This window comes from Lycium ferocissimum, chromosome 11 (genome assembly GCF_029784015.1).
Source record: "Lycium ferocissimum isolate CSIRO_LF1 chromosome 11, AGI_CSIRO_Lferr_CH_V1, whole genome shotgun sequence".
Taxonomy (NCBI): domain Eukaryota; kingdom Viridiplantae; phylum Streptophyta; class Magnoliopsida; order Solanales; family Solanaceae; genus Lycium; species Lycium ferocissimum.
The window spans coordinates 34,595,466-34,614,381 of NC_081352.1; the positions used below are offsets into that span (position 1 = coordinate 34,595,466).

The 18,916-nt window shown below is 35.0% G+C and overlaps 2 protein-coding genes across 2 annotated transcripts; one reads left to right on the forward strand and one right to left on the reverse strand.

Moving 5' to 3' along the window:
- The first annotated feature begins 2,495 nt into the window (after positions 1–2,495).
- LOC132037000 (putative F-box/LRR-repeat protein 23) lies at positions 2,496–7,783 on the forward strand. The gene is made up of 2 exons (XM_059427433.1): positions 2,496–2,917; positions 6,916–7,783. The coding sequence occupies exons 1-2, from the start codon at positions 2,574–2,576 to the stop codon at positions 7,457–7,459; spliced, it is 888 nt and encodes a 295-aa protein (XP_059283416.1). The 5' UTR covers positions 2,496–2,573; the 3' UTR covers positions 7,460–7,783.
- A 6,149-nt stretch (positions 7,784–13,932) lies between these two features.
- LOC132038273 (uncharacterized) lies at positions 13,933–14,445 on the reverse strand. Its single transcript, XM_059428961.1, has one exon. It carries the CDS (start codon positions 14,443–14,445, stop codon positions 13,933–13,935), a length of 513 nt encoding a protein of 170 aa, XP_059284944.1.
- Between the last annotated feature and the right edge of the window lie 4,471 nt (positions 14,446–18,916).

The window sequence follows — 18,916 nt, forward strand, 5'->3', positions numbered from 1 at the left end:
AGTAAGGTCTGCGTACACTCTGCCCTCCCCAAACCCACCAAGAGGGATTTCACTGGGTATGTTGTTGTTTTCTGCTTTATAGGATTATTTTTGTAATTCAATATTTTAATTTCCACTTTTAAAATAGACTAGACCCACTACCTCATCTTTCCTTGACTCTTCTTCTCCCCTGCCCTGGTCTAGCGAAGGAGTAAATCCCCTCATATTGTATTTACCCCTTTCCCCTTATCAGTTCTTCGAGGAAGGAGAATAGGATGGCTTTACTCCTTTTTATACTCCGTAAGTCAAGGATTTCAGATATAATTTGGATTCGACATCTATCCGTAATATAATATATTACTCAGATTAATTCGATTTCGAAAAGTTTAATGGTTTATATTATCAACTATAAATGGCTTCTTTTCTTTCGAAATCCTTATTTTTTCTATAATTATGTCCATGTTATTCGACAAGGCTAGCAAAAAGGAAAATCAATATTTGCATATTTAGTACTTTCAAAAGAGCATGAAAATTTCAGTCCTCGTTGTCTAGTGAGGATATTGAACGAATGAAAAAGTTCATTGATTTTATCCTTTTTTAAGAGAAAGTCTTGGCGATCCAGTGATAAACTTTTCAAATTCATGGATTTGGATCTTTCAACTTAGGAACAAACAAAATTAAATACCAAATAAGAAAAGACATACGGGACAAAATTCCCTGTGTATTTTTTGGGTAAAACAAATTGGCTTGATGGAAGGGTAGTAACTTGAGAGTATTTGGCAAAGAAGCCACTTCCTTAGTTTAATTTGCAACAGGCCACTCCTTTTATTTTCCCTTTATTTTTTTATTTTAGGGTTAAGGGTAGTGGTCTGAAGGTCACTTTATAATTTTAAAAAATTTGTAGTTCACAACTTATACACGTAAGTCCCCTTTCACTTATATTACAATATACAAAAGCCCCCTTCTCTCTCCTTAGTTCTTCCCAACTCCCGCTATAGCAAAATTAAGTGCACATCGGAATTCTCCCTCTCCCCCAGTCTTGGTAACGTTCTTGCCGTCCATTCCAAGTATGTTCTTTAATTTAGCAACACATCTAGAGCATTTAGACCTCCATTTTGCCATGAAAGTTGTTATTATTTGACGAACTCGATAGAACCCTAGTATTCATAAAGTTGAGATTTCTTTTTCAAAATTTCGAAAGTTTCGCCTGTTTTTTGCTAGAAATATGTGTTATTTCTACTTATTTTGCTTGTTTCGATCTTTGTTTTTCTGTTTTTGCCTAAAAAGGCTATAATTAAATTAAATTAAATAAATAAAAATACTTGATTCTATTTTAACACTATATTAAAATTCTATCGAGTTCGTCAAATAATAACAACTTTCATGGCAAAACTAATACAATATTTTATGGAACAGACAATTCACACATAGCCTGTTCCATAAAATATTATATCAGTTTTGCACTCATTTGGCATAATATCATTGGTGAGGATTCATATACTCAACCTCAACTTGTTTGATATTTAGACATCGTTATTGTTGTAAAAGGAGATACTAAGAAGGGTAGCCATTTTTACCTGCCATCCCTGAGTTTAATCATGAGGGCTATAAGATATGAAGCTTCACTTTCACCTACTCCCTCCATCCCAAAGAGACTGTCTTCTTTTCTTTTTTAGTCTCTCCCAAAAAGATTGACACCTTTCTATATTTAGAAGCAATTTAACTTCATGAAATGATTTATAACCACACAAATATCTAAGGCTTATTTTGGACCACACATTTCAAAAGCCTTCGTTTATTTCTTAATCTTAAACTTTGTAGCAAGTTAAACTAAGACAATCTTTTTGGGACAGAGGGAATATTGTTTTTTAGTTCTATTATAGGCCCAAAAACATGAAATCTCTGTTTCTTGATTGTAGTATATAGATAAAACATAAATGTGATTGCTTACTAGTTTTCACTTGTTTTATTTTAGAAATAGGATCTATTTTGCCCTATTTTTGATCTATTTTGCCCTATTTTTAAGTTCATAACATAGATTAAAAAAGGGGAAAAAAATCACGATTATAAAAAATAAAGTAAAGAAGGCAAAACTTGATAATTTAGAGACTAATAACCTGTTTGGATGGGCTTAAAATAAGCAGCTTATAAGCCAAAAAAAAAAGTTGGGGTAGGCTAACTTATTTTTTTTGGCTTATAAATTGCTTTAAATAAGCTAAATCAAATGGGTTCAATTATTTTTTCGCTTATTTTATGCACAAAAAAATAGCTTTAAGTTACACTCAAAACTCAAAAAACTGGAAATGTACTTTATAAGCCAATCCAAACGGGCTCTAAGTAGGCATTAAAAATTTAAATTGAGATAGCAGAGGAAGAATGTCTATTTTTTTTAAGTTGGTGGGAAAATTTGATATTTTAAGTAAAGTTAGAGGGGGAAAAATGACATTTTACCCCTTTTCAAATTTAAACGATATATATTCTCCAAACGGTCACCGGGTCCCCTTTTATCTTTTTTTTCGGCCACTTTAAAAGCCTATGTGGCTGTCTATTTTCTTCTACTTCACTTTCCCAACTCAAACCTAAGAAGAAAAACAATGAATAGGAAAGGTAAGGGTAAAAATGAGAAGCCGTCAATGGAGAAAATACCACCGTGGTTGGAACTGCCAGAAGGTATATGGGCAAATATATTACGGACGTTGGGTGTTGAAGAGATACTGAAGACAGCAGAGAAAGTGTGCACTACTTGGAGGCGAATATGCAAGGAACCTTCCACGTGGAGAGTCATTAACATGTGTTGTTATGAAGAGGAACACTCTGACATGGGTTATCATTTAAAGAAAATGTGTCGATATGCTGTTGATCGTAGTCAAGGTGAATTAGTTGATATCTATTTGGACTACTTTGCCACTGATAAGTTGCTTCAGTACATATCAGAGAGGTAATTCCTTGCCCCAAATTTTAGACTTCCACTGTGATTGTTTTTGTTTGATTTTTTTTTTCTTTTTCTTGGAATAGTTTAACGTTGTTGCCCTGGTTTGGTGTAGATTTGAGGTATATTTACGTGAAGGTGAATTTATTTAACCAGATTTAAGTTACTTGGTTATAAAGTAACAATTTATACATATTCAATGAATTTTTCGAACCCAAAGTTACTGGTTCCGCCGAACCCGCGAGTCCTATGCTAGGTCCTCCCTGTATTTAACTTATATACATAGACTTCATGATGAATTTTTACAGGATTAGTATAGTTTTATTAGCTAAAACTGTGTTTAAAAGTTAATCTGGAAAGGAGAACAGTTGAAAGAACTTCCTAATTGTAATTTACTCCGATTATCTTGCTGCCCATGGTCTTGTACATCTCTTATATAAGTTTCTAAAGCACTTTAAATCCCTTAAGTTGCTTAATGTAAGAACCCAAGTATTGGCACAAGAGCAAAACTCATGGGAAGTACTTATTTGTTAATTTGTTCTCTTATTTGTATGTTATTGTTAAGCATTATTAATTTGTAAACTATGTTTTGTTTTCTTCTCTTTCTTTTGACGCATCATAAGCCCTTAAGCTCGTTGGAGGTTACTTGTTTGGGGTTTTCTAAGGAGCTATTCATAATTAATGAAATCCCATGCGTACATCTAAGTCTACTTCAGTTTATATCGTTAATCATTTGTTTGTCATTATCTTAGATGGTATCATCTATGCACGTACCCAACAACATTAAGAATCTCGAGGTCACAAGATATTTTGAAGATCCACCATTGTTTTCAGTCACCCAAGTGTGTAAACAAACATATTAGAACTTCCAATTTGCTACGTAAAGATATTGGCTTCCACGCTATCTGTAAAAAGGCAGCCCGGTGCACAAGGCACCCGCGTTACCATAGCCTGGGGAAGGGCCTCACCCCGATAGTACAAATAGAATATCTCATTTATTCATTAAAGGTGCTTCTATATCATTGATCATAGATATTAAAATGAAGCGTTAGTTCTTTTTGACTTGACTTGTTTCTCTTGAGTCTTGACAACAAATATGCATGAACCACACGAAGTATGTGTCTTGATAATCTGCTTTTAGCCTTCAGATCAAAATGTTTTTGGTCGTTTTCGTCTACAATAAACTCTCAAGTAGGGTAAGGACAATCAAAGGCGTAGCTAGTCTTGTATCTTTGGGTTCATGAGAACCCAATAGCTTTGCCCAAAATGTATAAAGAAACTTATTAAAATGTATAAATATTTGATTGTAAATACAATTATAACCCATGAATTTTAAATCCTAAATCCAACTAGGAGGATAATTGCAAAATACTTCCACACAATAGCCACCTTAATTACCTTATTCTATAGCCGGGTAGTTTCCATGTTAACGTATTTTTTTAATTTTCGCTCTCATTTTTTAATTTTTGCTCTCATTTTTTAATTTTCGCTCTCATGAACCCAGTATACAAGGCTAGCTTCGCCTCTGATTGCCCTTAACCTCCTTGAGAGTTTATTCTAGACCAAAAGCATTTTGATCCAAAGGCTGAAAGCTAACTATCTAGACTCTAGATTATCAAGGCACATACTTTGTGTGGTTCGTGCATATTTGTCATCAAGAGAAACAAGTCAATAAGAACTGACGTTTCATTTTAATATCAATGATTATAGAAGCCTCTTTAATGTATAAATGAGATATTTTATTACTACATCACACCCTTTGGGATTCAGCCCTTCCCTGGACTCTGTTAACGCAGGATGCTTTGTGCACCGGGTGACCCTTTTGCAGATAGGGTGGAGGGGCAATATCTTTTCGTAGCAAATTGGAAGTTCTAATATGTTTGTTTACACACTTGGGTGATTGAAAACAAATATTCTTAATTTTGTTGGGTACGCGCATAGATGATACCATCTAAGATAATGGCAAACAAATGATTAACGGTGTAAACTGAAGCCGGCTTAGATGTAAGCATGGGATTTCATCAATTATGAATAGCTCCTTAGAAAACCCCAAACAAGTAACCTCCTGTATCATGATTGAAAATGACGAGCTTAAGAGTTTACGATGCATCAAAAGAAAGAGAAGAAAACGAAACATAGTTTACAAATTAATAATGCTTAACAATAACATACAAATAAGAGATAAGAACTGGAAAAAAAGGGAAGATAGTAGTTACTCTGTGAAATAGGAAACGACCTCTAACTCATCTCGTAAGGGCCGCATCTGAACCTGACAATATGTAAAGGTCACGTGACAATATGTTAAAGAAAAAGCTACTGATGCAGAATCTTTTTAAAGTCATTCCAAAGATATTCTCCAAAATTGTGAAAGCATCAGTTAGCTAATCAGAATCCTAATTTCCAGTAGACCTCGTGAAGAGGTAGATGAGGAAGGAGAAAGGAAAATTGGGTCCTAAACGGTTTGACCCAATTCCCCATCTCCTCTCTTATCTTCCCTCTATAAATCCCAGCAAAAAATAAAAAATAAAATAAAATAAAAAAGAGAGAGGAAAAAAAGGGGACTTTCAGTCATATGCGAGAATTTACTTGATAAAGAAAAAGCTTCATCTGAATTACTATCTTTTTTTTTTTTTTTTGATTAAGCACCGGGTGTCCGAGTCATCTGAATTACTATCTTACCGAATGCACTAATGCATATTATTACAAAGAAGCAAAAAATTTAGGACAAGAAGTGATTACCAGCTTCTGATAGCACATTTCAGGGCGATAAGTCATAATGAGTGAAGGGAGGTCATCAGGAATATAGTCTCGCTCCATTTGTTTTGTCACTAATGAATCGTTTTGATTGATTTTGGCATGTGAGAAAGAGCTGAAGAATGAACAAGGGAGAAGACTAAACATGATGCTAACTGATGCTTTCACAATTTTGGAGAATATCTTTTGAAAGACTTTAAGAAGATTCTGCAGAAGTAGCTTTCCTTAAACATGTTGTCAACGTGACCTTTACATATGTGAAATAGGCAGCCTACCCTGAGCATCATTGGCTGATTCTACAGCTCGAACCTGGTCATACGGAGACAACTTTACCGTTGTTCCAAGGCGCCCGTTCATGTTGCACCAGGTTTGCCGTAAAATATAAGCAGAGCAAGCTGGAAAACCTAAAATCTTGGGTTTATTAGCAATTCGAAATGCATCCACATACTGAACAATTGTTAGAAAAATAAATGTACGGTTTATTCCTAATTCTGTTTCTGGTAGCAGGATTTAAAGCATGGCCATCCCTCAGTTGCAGTTAATAGTCTTCTGAATCCCTTGCTAGTAGTTTAGAAAGGGCTTTAGAATTTATAAAGTTCTTCTGTTGACTGGATATATGTTGCCTAAGTGGCAATGAGATTTACAGCAATAGCATGCAAAATAGTAGACAACTGTGCTAGTAGTGCCTTAACATCTCCGTTTTTGGGTCATTTAAGGAACAACAGGAATATCCTTTCAACGTTATCTAATCCATTTACTAAAAATCCATAAAAGTTCAGGCATAGGTCAAAAAGAATTCTCAATTCCTTGCTAATTTTTGCTGCTCATCTTTGGTCTTATAGGATTACTGTTTTCACGATGAAGGATTTTTTTTTGTTTTTTTTTCATATGGTTCAGTAAATAGGAGTCCCAGTAATACAATAAACATTGGAAGAACATAGGAATATGGGTCTCATACAGGAATAAAGAAAGGGCATGCTTCTGCGCAACTGAGGTACAATGAATGTCTACCTGCTAATTACAGTGGATTTTTGTAAGATAAAGGAATATAATCGATCTTATTGCCTTTGGATCATTCAGCGCTTCTTAAGAAGAGGGAAAACCATTCTGTGGCTTACTGAAATTTGAAACTCAGTTTTTTCCTACTATTATATATCTTCCGCTAGTCGTCTGTACCAGGCGTGATTGTGTTTGGTGGTATTGTTTCAATCACCAGGCACATCCATTAATTCATTTCTACTTTTGTTCACCAGATCAGGAAAAATGAAGAGGCTTAGTATTGCATGTTGCTATTTTAAGGTATGTGATGGGTTGGTTGAAGCAGTTCAAAAGCTCCCTTTGTTAGAGGAGTTGAGTCTGACGCACACTGCCATCACAACAGAAGGCATTGAAGCTCTTGGATGCTCTTGCCCACAGTTGAAGTCGTTTGTATTGAATAACTCATTGTATATGGGATCAGGTGATGACTCTGATAAAGAAGATGAAAGAAATGAAGAGGCTCTAGCTATTGCTAAAAACCTGCCTACCTTGCACCATCTCCAACTCATTGGCAACAGCATGACAAATAAAGGCCTCAAAGCTATTCTTGATAGTTGTCCTCATCTTGTATCACTTGACCTGCGGCTGTGCAAATTTGTGAGCCTCAACGAAGTCCTGAGTAGTAGAATTTCGGGGCAGATAAAAGATGTGAAGTACCCTCATGACTCTCTGGCGGGTTTGAAATTTTCATTTGAGGCTTGTGGGGATGAGGATTTGTCTGATGGCATGTCTGAGGAGGACATGTCTGATGATTACTAACTACTAGTGGTCTTGTTTCTAGCATTAGCCTCATTTTCGAATTTGTGGCCTTTTGGGTCATTGGATTAAGAACAGTTCATCAGGTGTCGGCAGAGATACAGGGAATATTTTGTATTATGCGTTCCCCTTTCTCTTCTATCAATATTTTTGTTAAAGATCTCCTTGGGACTAAGTCCCTAAGAAATCAGTATGTAATGACTGGGTAGTATTGTTATATAAATATATTTCCCTTGTTGCCAAGCAATAACAAGGATAAACTGTATCATTGTTGAATTTTGGAATGTCCATGGTGAAATTCACATTTCTTCTCACAATTTATATTTATATGAGATCTCTATTTATATACTCTATTTTGACTATAAAGTCTCCTAAATATATTTTAAACTTTACGTAGAATAAAATTAATTTAAGAAACATAAATTTGATGTAAACAATTTCATAGTTGCTAACTTCTTAGTGTTTTGCACCTTCATCTCCTTAATTCTTTGCAAAATCATGAAAAGTCCCTTTCTTCAATTATTCACGAGGGCATACATCTAATATTTTCCTAAAATTTATTTTGTATGCACGAAGTTCTTCTCCCATGTGTGCAGGAGCGGATGCACATGTTGTTGAGGGTGTTCACCCGAACACCCTCGGTAAAAAATTACAGTGCATATATAGGGTAAATTTTCTGTATTTATGTGCATGTATTAACTTTTGAACACCCTGAATAAATTATATTTAACTTCTTTTTTTTTACCGAATACCCTGAATGAAAATCCTGGATCCGCCACTGCATGTGTGAGCCTAAAACCAAGCCTAAAGTATAAGCCATTACCAACATCATATGGTAGTTGAAGGAAGACAAGTCCCAATGCTCAGATTATCATATTTGAAAGAGAAAGAAATGCAAAATATTAAGGGGGAGAAATTGAAATTAGCTATTCTTCTCTATATAAACATACTTGATACGCTACGAAAACTCCAAAAGGGGTCTATTTATTATCACCTGTTATAAAATAAAGACTATACGTAAATACACCAGAGACAAGTATATACAGAGAGACTGATATATTATTAAATTCTGAACTGATTTATAAATGAACTGAATTGACATCCTATTTATAGATGACAAGAAGCAGCTGCGAGGCTTTTCAGGAAGCTGTTGCGAGGCTTTTCAGAAGCTGCTGGCAAGCTGCCTGCTTGAGCTACTTGCAAGCTAGCTTGAGCTACTTGCAAGCTGCCTGCTTGCTTGATTGCAACCTTGCAAGGCTTTTTAGGAAGCTGTTGGCAAGCTGCTTGTTTGAGCTACTTGCAAGTTGTCTGCTTGAGCTACTTGCAGGCTGCTTTGCTTAATTGTAAGCTTATCCAGGTGACTGTATATTTGAATGGACATCCACAACACGGTGTATTTATAACACTCTCCCTTAGATGTTCATTAATAGATTTGTGCCTCATTAAAACCTTACTAGGAAAAAACCCAGTGGGAAAAATCCAAGTGAACGAAAAAGAGTACACATCTAGTAATGTGCATTACAAGTTGCCTCATTAAAAACTTTACCAGGAAAACCCAATGGGACAAAATCTTGGTTAAGGGGAAAAGAGTACGGCGCATAGTTTACTCCCCCTGAAGACCACAATTCAGATGTCTAAGTCTTTGCATTCCAATCTTGTTTACCATCTTCTCAAAAGTTGAAGTCGGCAAAGATTTAGTAAACAAATCTGCAGGATTATCACTTGAACGAATTTGTTGTACATCAATATCACCATTCTTTTGGAGATCGTGTGCAAAAAATAACTTTGGTGAAATGTGTTTCGTTCTGTCTCCCTTTATGAATCCTCCCTTTAATTGAGCTATGCATGCAACATTGTCTTCATATAATACTATGGGTATTTTTGGTATCACACTTCAGGCCACATCTTCCTCTGATAAGATTTATCACTGATCTCAACCACACACATTCTCTACTTGCTTCATGAATAGCTATTATCTCAGCATGATTTGAAGAAGTAGCAACAATGGACTGCTTTGTAGATCGTCATGAAATAGCAGTACCTCCGCATGTAAACAAATAGCTTTGTTTGAGATCAAGCTTTATATGGATCGGATAAATAACCGTATCCGCATAACCAACAAGATGCGTACTTTTCGTTTTTTAGCATAAAACAGACCTATATCAATAGTACCTTTTAGCTATCGCAGTATATGCTTAATTCCGTTCTAATGCCTCCGTGTAGGAGAAGAGCTATATCTTGCTAGCAAATTAACAGAAAATGCTATATCAGGTCTTGTAGCGTTAGCAAGATACATAAGTGCACCAATGGCACTACGATATGGTACTTCAGGACCAAATAGCTCTTTATTCTCTTCTTGAGGTCGGAAATGGATCTTTACTCATCTCAAGAGAGCGAACAACCATAGGAGTACTTAATGGATGTGCATTGTCCATGTAAAATCGCTTTAACACTTTCTCAGTATAGGCAGATTGATGGATAAAGACTCCGTCTGCTACATGTTCAATTTGCAGACCAAGACAAAGTTTTGTCTTTCCAAGATCTTTCATTTCAAATTCTTTCTTTAAATATTCAATTAACGTAAAAACGCTATATCAGGTCTTGTAGCGTTAGCAAGATACATAAGTGCACCAATGGCACTAAGATATGGTACTTCAGGACCAAGTAGCTCTTCATTCTCTTTTTGAGGTCGGAATGGATCTTTACTCACTCCAAGTGAGCGAACAACCATAAGAGTACTTAATGGATGTGCGTTGTCTATGTAAAATCGCTTTAAAACTTTCTCAGTATAGGCATATTGATGGATAAAGACTCCGTCTGCTAAATGTTCAATTTGCAGACCAAGACAAAGTTTTGTCTTTCCAAGATCTTTCATTTCAAATTCTTTCTTTAAATATTCAATTGCCTTTTAGAGCTCTTCTGGAGTTCTAATGAGATTTATGTCATCAACATAAACAGCAAGTATAACAAACTCTGATTTTATTTTCTTAATAAAAACACATGGACAAATGACATCATTTATATAACCTTCATTTATCAAGTACTCACTAAGGAGATTGTACCACATGCGCCCTGATTGTTTTAAACCATATAATGATCTTTGTAATCTGATTGAATACATCTCCCGAGACTTTGAACTAAATGCTTCAAGCATTTTAAATCCTTTTGGAATTTTCATATAAATTTCATTATCAAGCGAGCCACAAAGATAAGCTGTAACCACATCCATTAGATGTTTTCAAGATTTTCATGTACATCTAAACTGATGAGATATCGAAAGGTTATGCCATCCATAACGGGTGAATATGTTTCTTCATAATCGACACAGGGTTTTTGAGAGAATCCTTGTGCAACAAGGCGTGCCTTGTATCTCACAATTTCATTTCTCTCATTTCTTTTTCACACAAAGGCCCATTTGTGGCCAACTGGTTTTACACCACCAGGCGTTTGGACTAGCGGTCCAAAAACCTCACATTTAGCAAGTGAGTTCAATTCTGATTGAACTGCCTCTTGCTATTTTGGTCATTCACATCTTCGTCGACATTCTTCGATAGATTGAGGTTCCTAATCCTCATAGTCTTTCATAACGTTCAATGCAACAGTATATGCAAAAACATTATCCATCACAATTTTTGATAGATTCAAATCTATCTCATCACTAGTAGAACTTAATGATAGTTCTTTATTCACTTGAGTCTCGGGTTCACTGATATCTTCAGGAATATCAGGATTAATCAGATCTTGAATCTCACCGTGAGATCCTTTTCTAGTGTCATTTTGATCATTTTTCATGCTTCTTTTTCTAGGATTTTTATCCTTGGAACCCAATGGTCTTCCACACTTCATACATGTATGGGATTCAGAAGCTATGACACTAGAAGACTTTCCTTTTAGGACATCAATTCGGATAGGCACATTCTCTGCAGGAATATGCATCTTAGTTATCCTTTTCAAATCAATAAATGCATCCGGCATCTGATTTGCTATTTTTTGCAAATGGATGATCTTCTGGACCTCTATTTCACAAACAGGGGAATGTGGATCAAAATGAGAGAGCGATGAAAATTTCCACACAATTTCTCTTTTGATTTCCTTTTTCTCTCCCCATAATTATGGGAAATTCGTTTCATCAAACCGACAATCTGCCAATTGAGCAGTGAATAAATCTCACGTCAAAGGTTCAAGGTAGCGGATAATAGAGGGTGATTCAAACCCAATATATATTCCTAACCTTCTTTGGGGGCCCATCTTAGTGCGCTTTTGTGGTGCAACTGGCACATATACAACAACCAAAGATTCGAAGATGAGCAATATTTGGTTCATGGCCAAATACTAATTGTGACGGAGAGTATTTATTATAATGAGTCGGTCTGAGACGAATAAGCGATGCTGCATGTAAGATAGCATGACCCCATACAGTAGTGGGCAACCGTGTTTTCATAAGTAGTGGTCTTGCTATTAATTGCAAGCGCTTAATAAATGACTCAGCAAGGCCATTTTGAGTATGAACATGAGCCAGAGGATGTTCAACTTTTATCCCAACTGATAAACAGTAATCATCAAAGGCTTGGGATGTAAATTCTCCAGCATTATCGAGACGTATAGCCTTAATGGGATAATCTGTGAACTGTTCCCTTAAGTGTATTATTTGTGCCAATAATTTCGCAAACGCCAGGTTGCGAGATGATAAGAGGCACACATGGGACCACCTTGAAGATGCGTCTATTAGGACCATAAAATGTCTAAATGACCCACAAGGTGGGTGAATAGGTCCACATATATCCCTATGTATAAGTTCTAGAAAGGCAGGAGATTCAATACCAACTTTTATTGGCGATGGTCTTGTTATCAATTTTCCTTGACAACAAGCAGCACATGAAAATTCACCACTTTCAAGAATCTCCAGGTTCTTAAGTGGATGCCCATTTGAATTTTCAATGATTTGCCTCATCATCATTGATCCAGGATGACCCATTCGGTCATGCCAAAGCACAAAAGTACTTGAATCGATGAAAACACGGTTTACGATAGAGTGTGCTTCAACTGTACTAATTTCTGCATAATGTCTGACTAGAAGACAAAGCTGGTAATTTCTCCAAAACATATTTCTGACCGGATACATTCTTGGTCATACCCAAGATATTCAACATTCATTCATTTAATGTCTCAACATGATACCCATTCCCAAGGATATCTTTGAAACTCAACAAGTTTCTTGGGGATTTAGAAGAGAACAATGCATCTTCTTTAACATGTTTTGTCCCCTTAGGCAGAAATATAGTAGCTCTTCCAGAGCCTTCAATTAGTTTTGAATTACCAGAAATTGTAGTAACATTTTCCCTTTTCTAAGCAAGTAAGCAAAATATTTCTTATCTTTGAATATGGCATGCATTGTTCCACTTTCAATCACACAAATATCTTCGATCATTGATCCAAACAATATTTGAGGAACGTCCATATTTTCTTCAAAATGAAAAAATATACACAAAGTGACATTGTAGTAAATATTATTACCAAAACATGATTTACACTTGATTTACAAGACTCATAACCGTACAAACTAGATTACTAAAGCAAAACATGACTTAACTCATAACTAGCGGTGGGCACAGTTTGGGCCAACCCGAAATCCAAACTTTTTAAATATTTGGTTTGGATATTTGGATTATGGATTGGACTTCGGATTTTATTTTTAAAATTTATGGATTTCGGATTGGATATGGATTTAGTACTACGGATTTTTGGATATCCGAAAATCCAAATTTTTTATACCTTAAATCTAGCCCAACGTATATTATATGTGCCAATACTGATAAGTCTAGTTTCTAAACGTCCAATAGATTAGTACCTAAGGCCCTACCCATTAAAATATTAAGTCCAATATATAATTCTCTACTAAATCAAATATAATATAGGGTTTCTTACTTCTCAAGTCTCAAAAGTCTCACGTTAGTGTCACCCATGGAAGAGTTCTTTGTTATTTTTCCAGATGACTACTTAGATTTTATTTTATTCATTTTCACTTTTCCAGAATGCTTTGTTTGGTATGAATTTACTATGTTGAACATGACTTGGATTTGTTAATCCTAATTTGAACTGGAAGGATTTTTTTTTTTACTGAGCAATTATGATTTAGATTTACCTCTGTGGAACTAACATATGAATTTTGTTCCTAATAAGTTTGCCTTAAGTCTCAAAGAGTCAAATCGAAACTACGAAATATCCAAACCGAATAATTTGAAACCAAACTTAAAATATCAATCCAATCCGAACTTATTTGGATTGGATTTGGATTGTAATTTCTTCAATCCGAAAACCGAATATCCAAACCGAAAATTTCATATCCAATCCGATGGCTCGAACGCCCAACCTTACTCATAACCGTACAAACCAGATTACTAAAACAATACCTGACTTATCTTTAAGTATTAACATGATTATACTATAGATTATACAAACAACATGAATTAAAATATTTAAGTTTCTACAGATTCATCTATGATTACAGGATCTATTTCTGGGAGAGCAAAGTAATCATCTACATCCAAATGCATGAAGTCATCATTATCTTCAGAAATAAAATTTGCTTCAGCATTCTTTTCTGCCCTTTTTAGGGAGGCTTGATAAAGCTCAACAAGTGTCGCACGTGACCAATGCACTTTACCACCACATCTGTGGCATTTATCTTCTGGGTTTTTCCTTTGCACAGTTTCATGCTTTTCATCGTTATTTTGAAGGGATTTATTTGGTGCTAGGCGTTCATCATGATTATAGCTTTTTCCTCGACCACGGTCATGACCACTGCTAGGGCCACGACGAGGATTGGGGCCACGACCTTTTACACACTTAGCTTGGTGAAAGTTAGTCTCATTCACTTCAAGGAATGGACTAGAACCAGTAGACCGGCTTTCATGATTTTTCATTAATAACCCATTAATTTGTTCGGCTACAAGAAGTGAAATTAGTTCAGAATACTTTTTGAACCCCATCTCTTGATATTCTTTGTTGCAGGAGCACATTCGAGGCATAGAGAGTGGTGAAAGTTTTCTCCAGCATATCATTATCAGTGATATTTTCACCACATAATTTCAACTGAGATATAATTCTAAACATTGAGGAATTATACTCATAGATAGATTTAAAATCCTGTAGCCTTAAATGGATTCAATCAAAACGTGCTTGTGGAAGAATGACCATCTTCAGGTGGTCATATCTATCTTTTAAATTATTCCACAGCATAAGAGGATCTTTAATAGTGAGATATTCCAATTTCAAGCCCTCATCAAGGTGATAGCGGAGGAATATCATTGCCTTGGCACGGTCTTGATGTGATGTCTGATTTTATTTTGGATGGTGTCTGCCAGACCCATCTCATCAAGATGAATTTCAGCATCAAGCACCCAAGACAGGTAGCTTTTGCCCGATATATCAGGGCAACAAATTCACCTTTAGAAAGATTTGACATTAATTAAGAAAGAGAAAGGCAATACCTTTGAAGCTTTTAAAGTATTTGCTCGAGATGGCAGAGTCTTGTGCTAATAACGTGTTATAAAATAAAGACTATAAAGTAAATACACCAGAGACAAGTATATAGCGAGAGACTGATATATTATTCAACTTTGAACTGATAAATAAATGAACTGAATTGACATCCTATTTATAGAGGAAAAGAAGCAGCTACGAGGCTTTTCAAGAAGCTGCTGCGAGGCTTTTCAGAAGCTGCTGGCAAGCTGCCTGCTTGAGCTACTTGCAAGCTATCTGCTTGAGCTACTTGCAAGCTGCCTGCTTGATTGCAAGCCTGAGGAAGCTGCTGCAAGGCTTTTCAGGAAGCTGTTGGCAAGCTGCCTGCTTGAGCTACTTGCAAGCTATCTGCTTGAATTACTTGCAAGTTGCCTGCTTAATTGTAAGCTTATCCAGTTGATAGTATATTTGAATGGACATCCACAACACAGTGTATTTATAACATACCATATATTTTGTCAATGGGTTTATCTAAAAATATGCAAAATCTCTCTTTTGCCAACAATATATTGAAAATCCAGAGAATATCCAAGCTAATTCAAGAAAGGTGGAGGCTTCAACTTTCATATTGGAAGTATGTGTTTTCCAATGTAGGAATAATTGGAGAGAGTCTAGCCTTCATATTTTGGATGGGGAAGAACGAATAGATCTGTTATTAATTTAATTTAAATTATATTTTTTAATTAATTCTTCATGACTATTTTCCCCTCATAAGTAATTGAATGAAAGTGATTTTTGGTATTTTGCAAGAAACTAAAGAGATTAGGGTGTAAATTATTTTAAAAACTAGAATAAGGTTTAAATCACAAATGAGTGTATACCTTGAGGGCACAAATTACAAATATCTCCGAGTAATTTGCGATCTGCACCCTTAAAGTTCTTTTGTGATTTACACCTTATTCTATCTCTTTTAGTAATTTGCACCATAATCTTTTTAATTTATTCAAAATTAAAACAAAAAGACATTTTTTCTAATAATTCAGAAAGGGCAAATAGGAAATTACATATAAGAAAATCACAAAAATCAATTATTATTATTATTATTTTAAAAAAACAAAGGCAACAACATTTAGGGGTTTTTTGGTAGCTGGACTAGAGACAAGTTATTCATGTATTAATTTCTGCATTAACTTATACCATGTTTGGTAGCTAGTAAAGAGATACCTTATTCATGTATTAATTTCTGCATACTTATACCCCGTTTGGTAGCTAGTTAGGAAGTAAGTTATTCATGTATAAAATTAGTACGACGCTTGATTTGCAATTTAGAAAGCCACATACCTAATGCATGTATAAGTTATAAGGGAATCTATGTATAATTTTATACGGGGTAGAAGATGGAATAACTACTACATGAATAAAAAGTTGAAATGACAATATTACCCTTATCATTCCCCACTTAAATACTTTCCTTTTCTAAACCCTATTTTTATATATTTTTAATATAATATTTTACTATAATATTTTAATATTTTTTAAATAAATAATATTTTAATTTAAACAAATATTTTAATTTTAAGAAGTATATAATATTTATTAACTTTTAATATAACAAACCAACTTCCCAAGAAATAATTTATGCATAACTAAACCCTGCATAACTAACACCTGTATAATCCTAACAAGCTACCAAACGACCCCTTAAATACTAGTATCAGATGTATATCCTCCATTTAAAGACACGGACTCCAAGTTTTTCTTTTTCCCTTTAGAGCTTTTCTCCAGTATAATCAATTTTCGTAGACTGGTTATGGTGAAATAAAATGAGTAGCTTCTCAAGGAAGCTTGATATTCCATTCTCCATAATTTAAAAGAGCAAAAGTGTTTAACTTGGTCTTGTAGTAGGTCAAAGAGATCATTCAAGCTTCTCAAAGAAGCTAAACACTCCATTCCAATAAAGGTACGTACATGTTAAAACCTGTGAAGCTATTTATCTATCTATTTTGGCGTTTATCAAACTGGAAAAAGCATCTTTTGAAAAGCAAATTGCATTCACAAATTCAGCTCTAAAATGGTCTATACATTTCTGTTGATTTGTTAGATACTTACATTTATGCTACAACCAGAAATTGAGCTAAAAGTTGTCTTCATGAGGTTAGATTGACAGAACAATGTCTCAAAATAGTAGAATATTCATTTGTTCTTGCACGTGCAATATGCAATTGTGTACAAGCAAATATGATCTGTTATACTCTCCAATATACTCTCCAACAATCGTGAGGGAGTAGTACCGTTGAGAATGAAGAAATTAATAGTACTCCCTCCGAATAAAAAAAAAAGTCCACTTAGCAAATCAAGAAAGAATTAACTTTATTTTTCCATAGTTGCCCCTATTAAGTGTTATATGATTAAATCCCAATGCCTATTTAATTAGGGGTAGTTTAGTCAAATTAACTATTTTTGTCTAGGAGTTAGTATTTTCTTAAGGGGTGTGCAAATGGCTAAGTGGACTTTTTTTTTTTTTTTTTATCTGGAGGGAGTACCTTTTTATGCCTAATATACTTCAATAGTTCTTTCAGACGCTTGATTTTTAGCAAAAGAAATTTCACTTATCAAAGAGAAAATAGCTATCATTTTTTTTTAACTGTAATATTCCCTCTTTTCACTTTTACTTGTTTACTATACTAAAAATAAATTTTCACTTTTATTTGTCCACTTCAGCATATCGAAAGACAAACTTCTTTTTTTTTTTTTGGTTTTACCCTTAATATTAATTACTCATTTCCAAATCATTCTCCACGTTCAATGTGACTATACACCAATTAATAAGGGCATTATAGTAAAATACATACTTCATTTATTAATTCTTAAGAGACGTGCAAAGTTAAAAGTGGACAAGTAAAAGTGAACGGAGGTAGTAGTTGTTAATGAACTGTTCTGGATTGGGAATATGCAAGTCATTGCATGTGAGCATGGGATCCCATCCCCAGCATGAACAAGTTCCTCTATTCATGTTGTGGACAATGAAATTTTATTAAATTTAAACCCACAGAAAATTTGGATTATATTAAATTCAAGATATATTAGTGCAAAGAAATATTGTGGACAAGTATAGTTGGATTAATTATTTAAGTCCAATTAATACAGATTTAATTAATGGTCCGATTACGGCTGGGCTAGTCCATCGATTTGGGCTGTAAATGATGAGCCCACTTTACTAAGCCCAAGATGTCATCTTCCATGAGGCCCACTTTGGTGCCACGTGTCAAATGACGTGGCATGCCAAGTCAAACAAAGGAGCCTATAGGGTCATGACACGTGTCAAAATGATTCAACATGCCTAGTCAAATTAAAGGCCAATAAGGATGCGCCACGTGTACAAGTGACATGTTCCGGCCAATCAACTATCGTCATGTCAGCTTAAATCTGATTGACCGAAAGGAATTCGTCCTTATCATAACTCTTCCATCCTACAACTATAAATATGCCTCGTAATTCGTAAAAGGGACGAGAGAATTCTAACAAGAAGCCGGGGGGAAGGCTCATGGATCAAACGCGCAAATTTCTCTACAAGCCGAAAGCATTCAAGCACTCAAGTATTTCTCTAGAAGTTCTAGAGATCCGGACGAATTCAGACCAAGCTCGAAAAGTTCCTTGAATTTAAGTCCAAGTCAAAATCAAATCCATCGGGATTCGAAGATCGAGCTCAAAAGCCCTTGAATTTATTGTTGAAAAGACGAATCAGAGGAATCATAGAGATTGTAACACTCATATTCTGAAATCAAATACAACAATTATTGCGATATCTTCTCGACGCGAATTTTATTGTCTACAAATTCTGGCACGCCCAGTGGGACAATCTCTACCTCTTATCTCAACTTTTCAATCACCAAAGTTTAACAACATCGAGATGACTTCAGAGAAGATCAAGTCCAAATCAATTTCCTCTAAGGTTGCTAACTCTAAGTTCTCTGCGATGTGGAAAGCATCCTCGACATT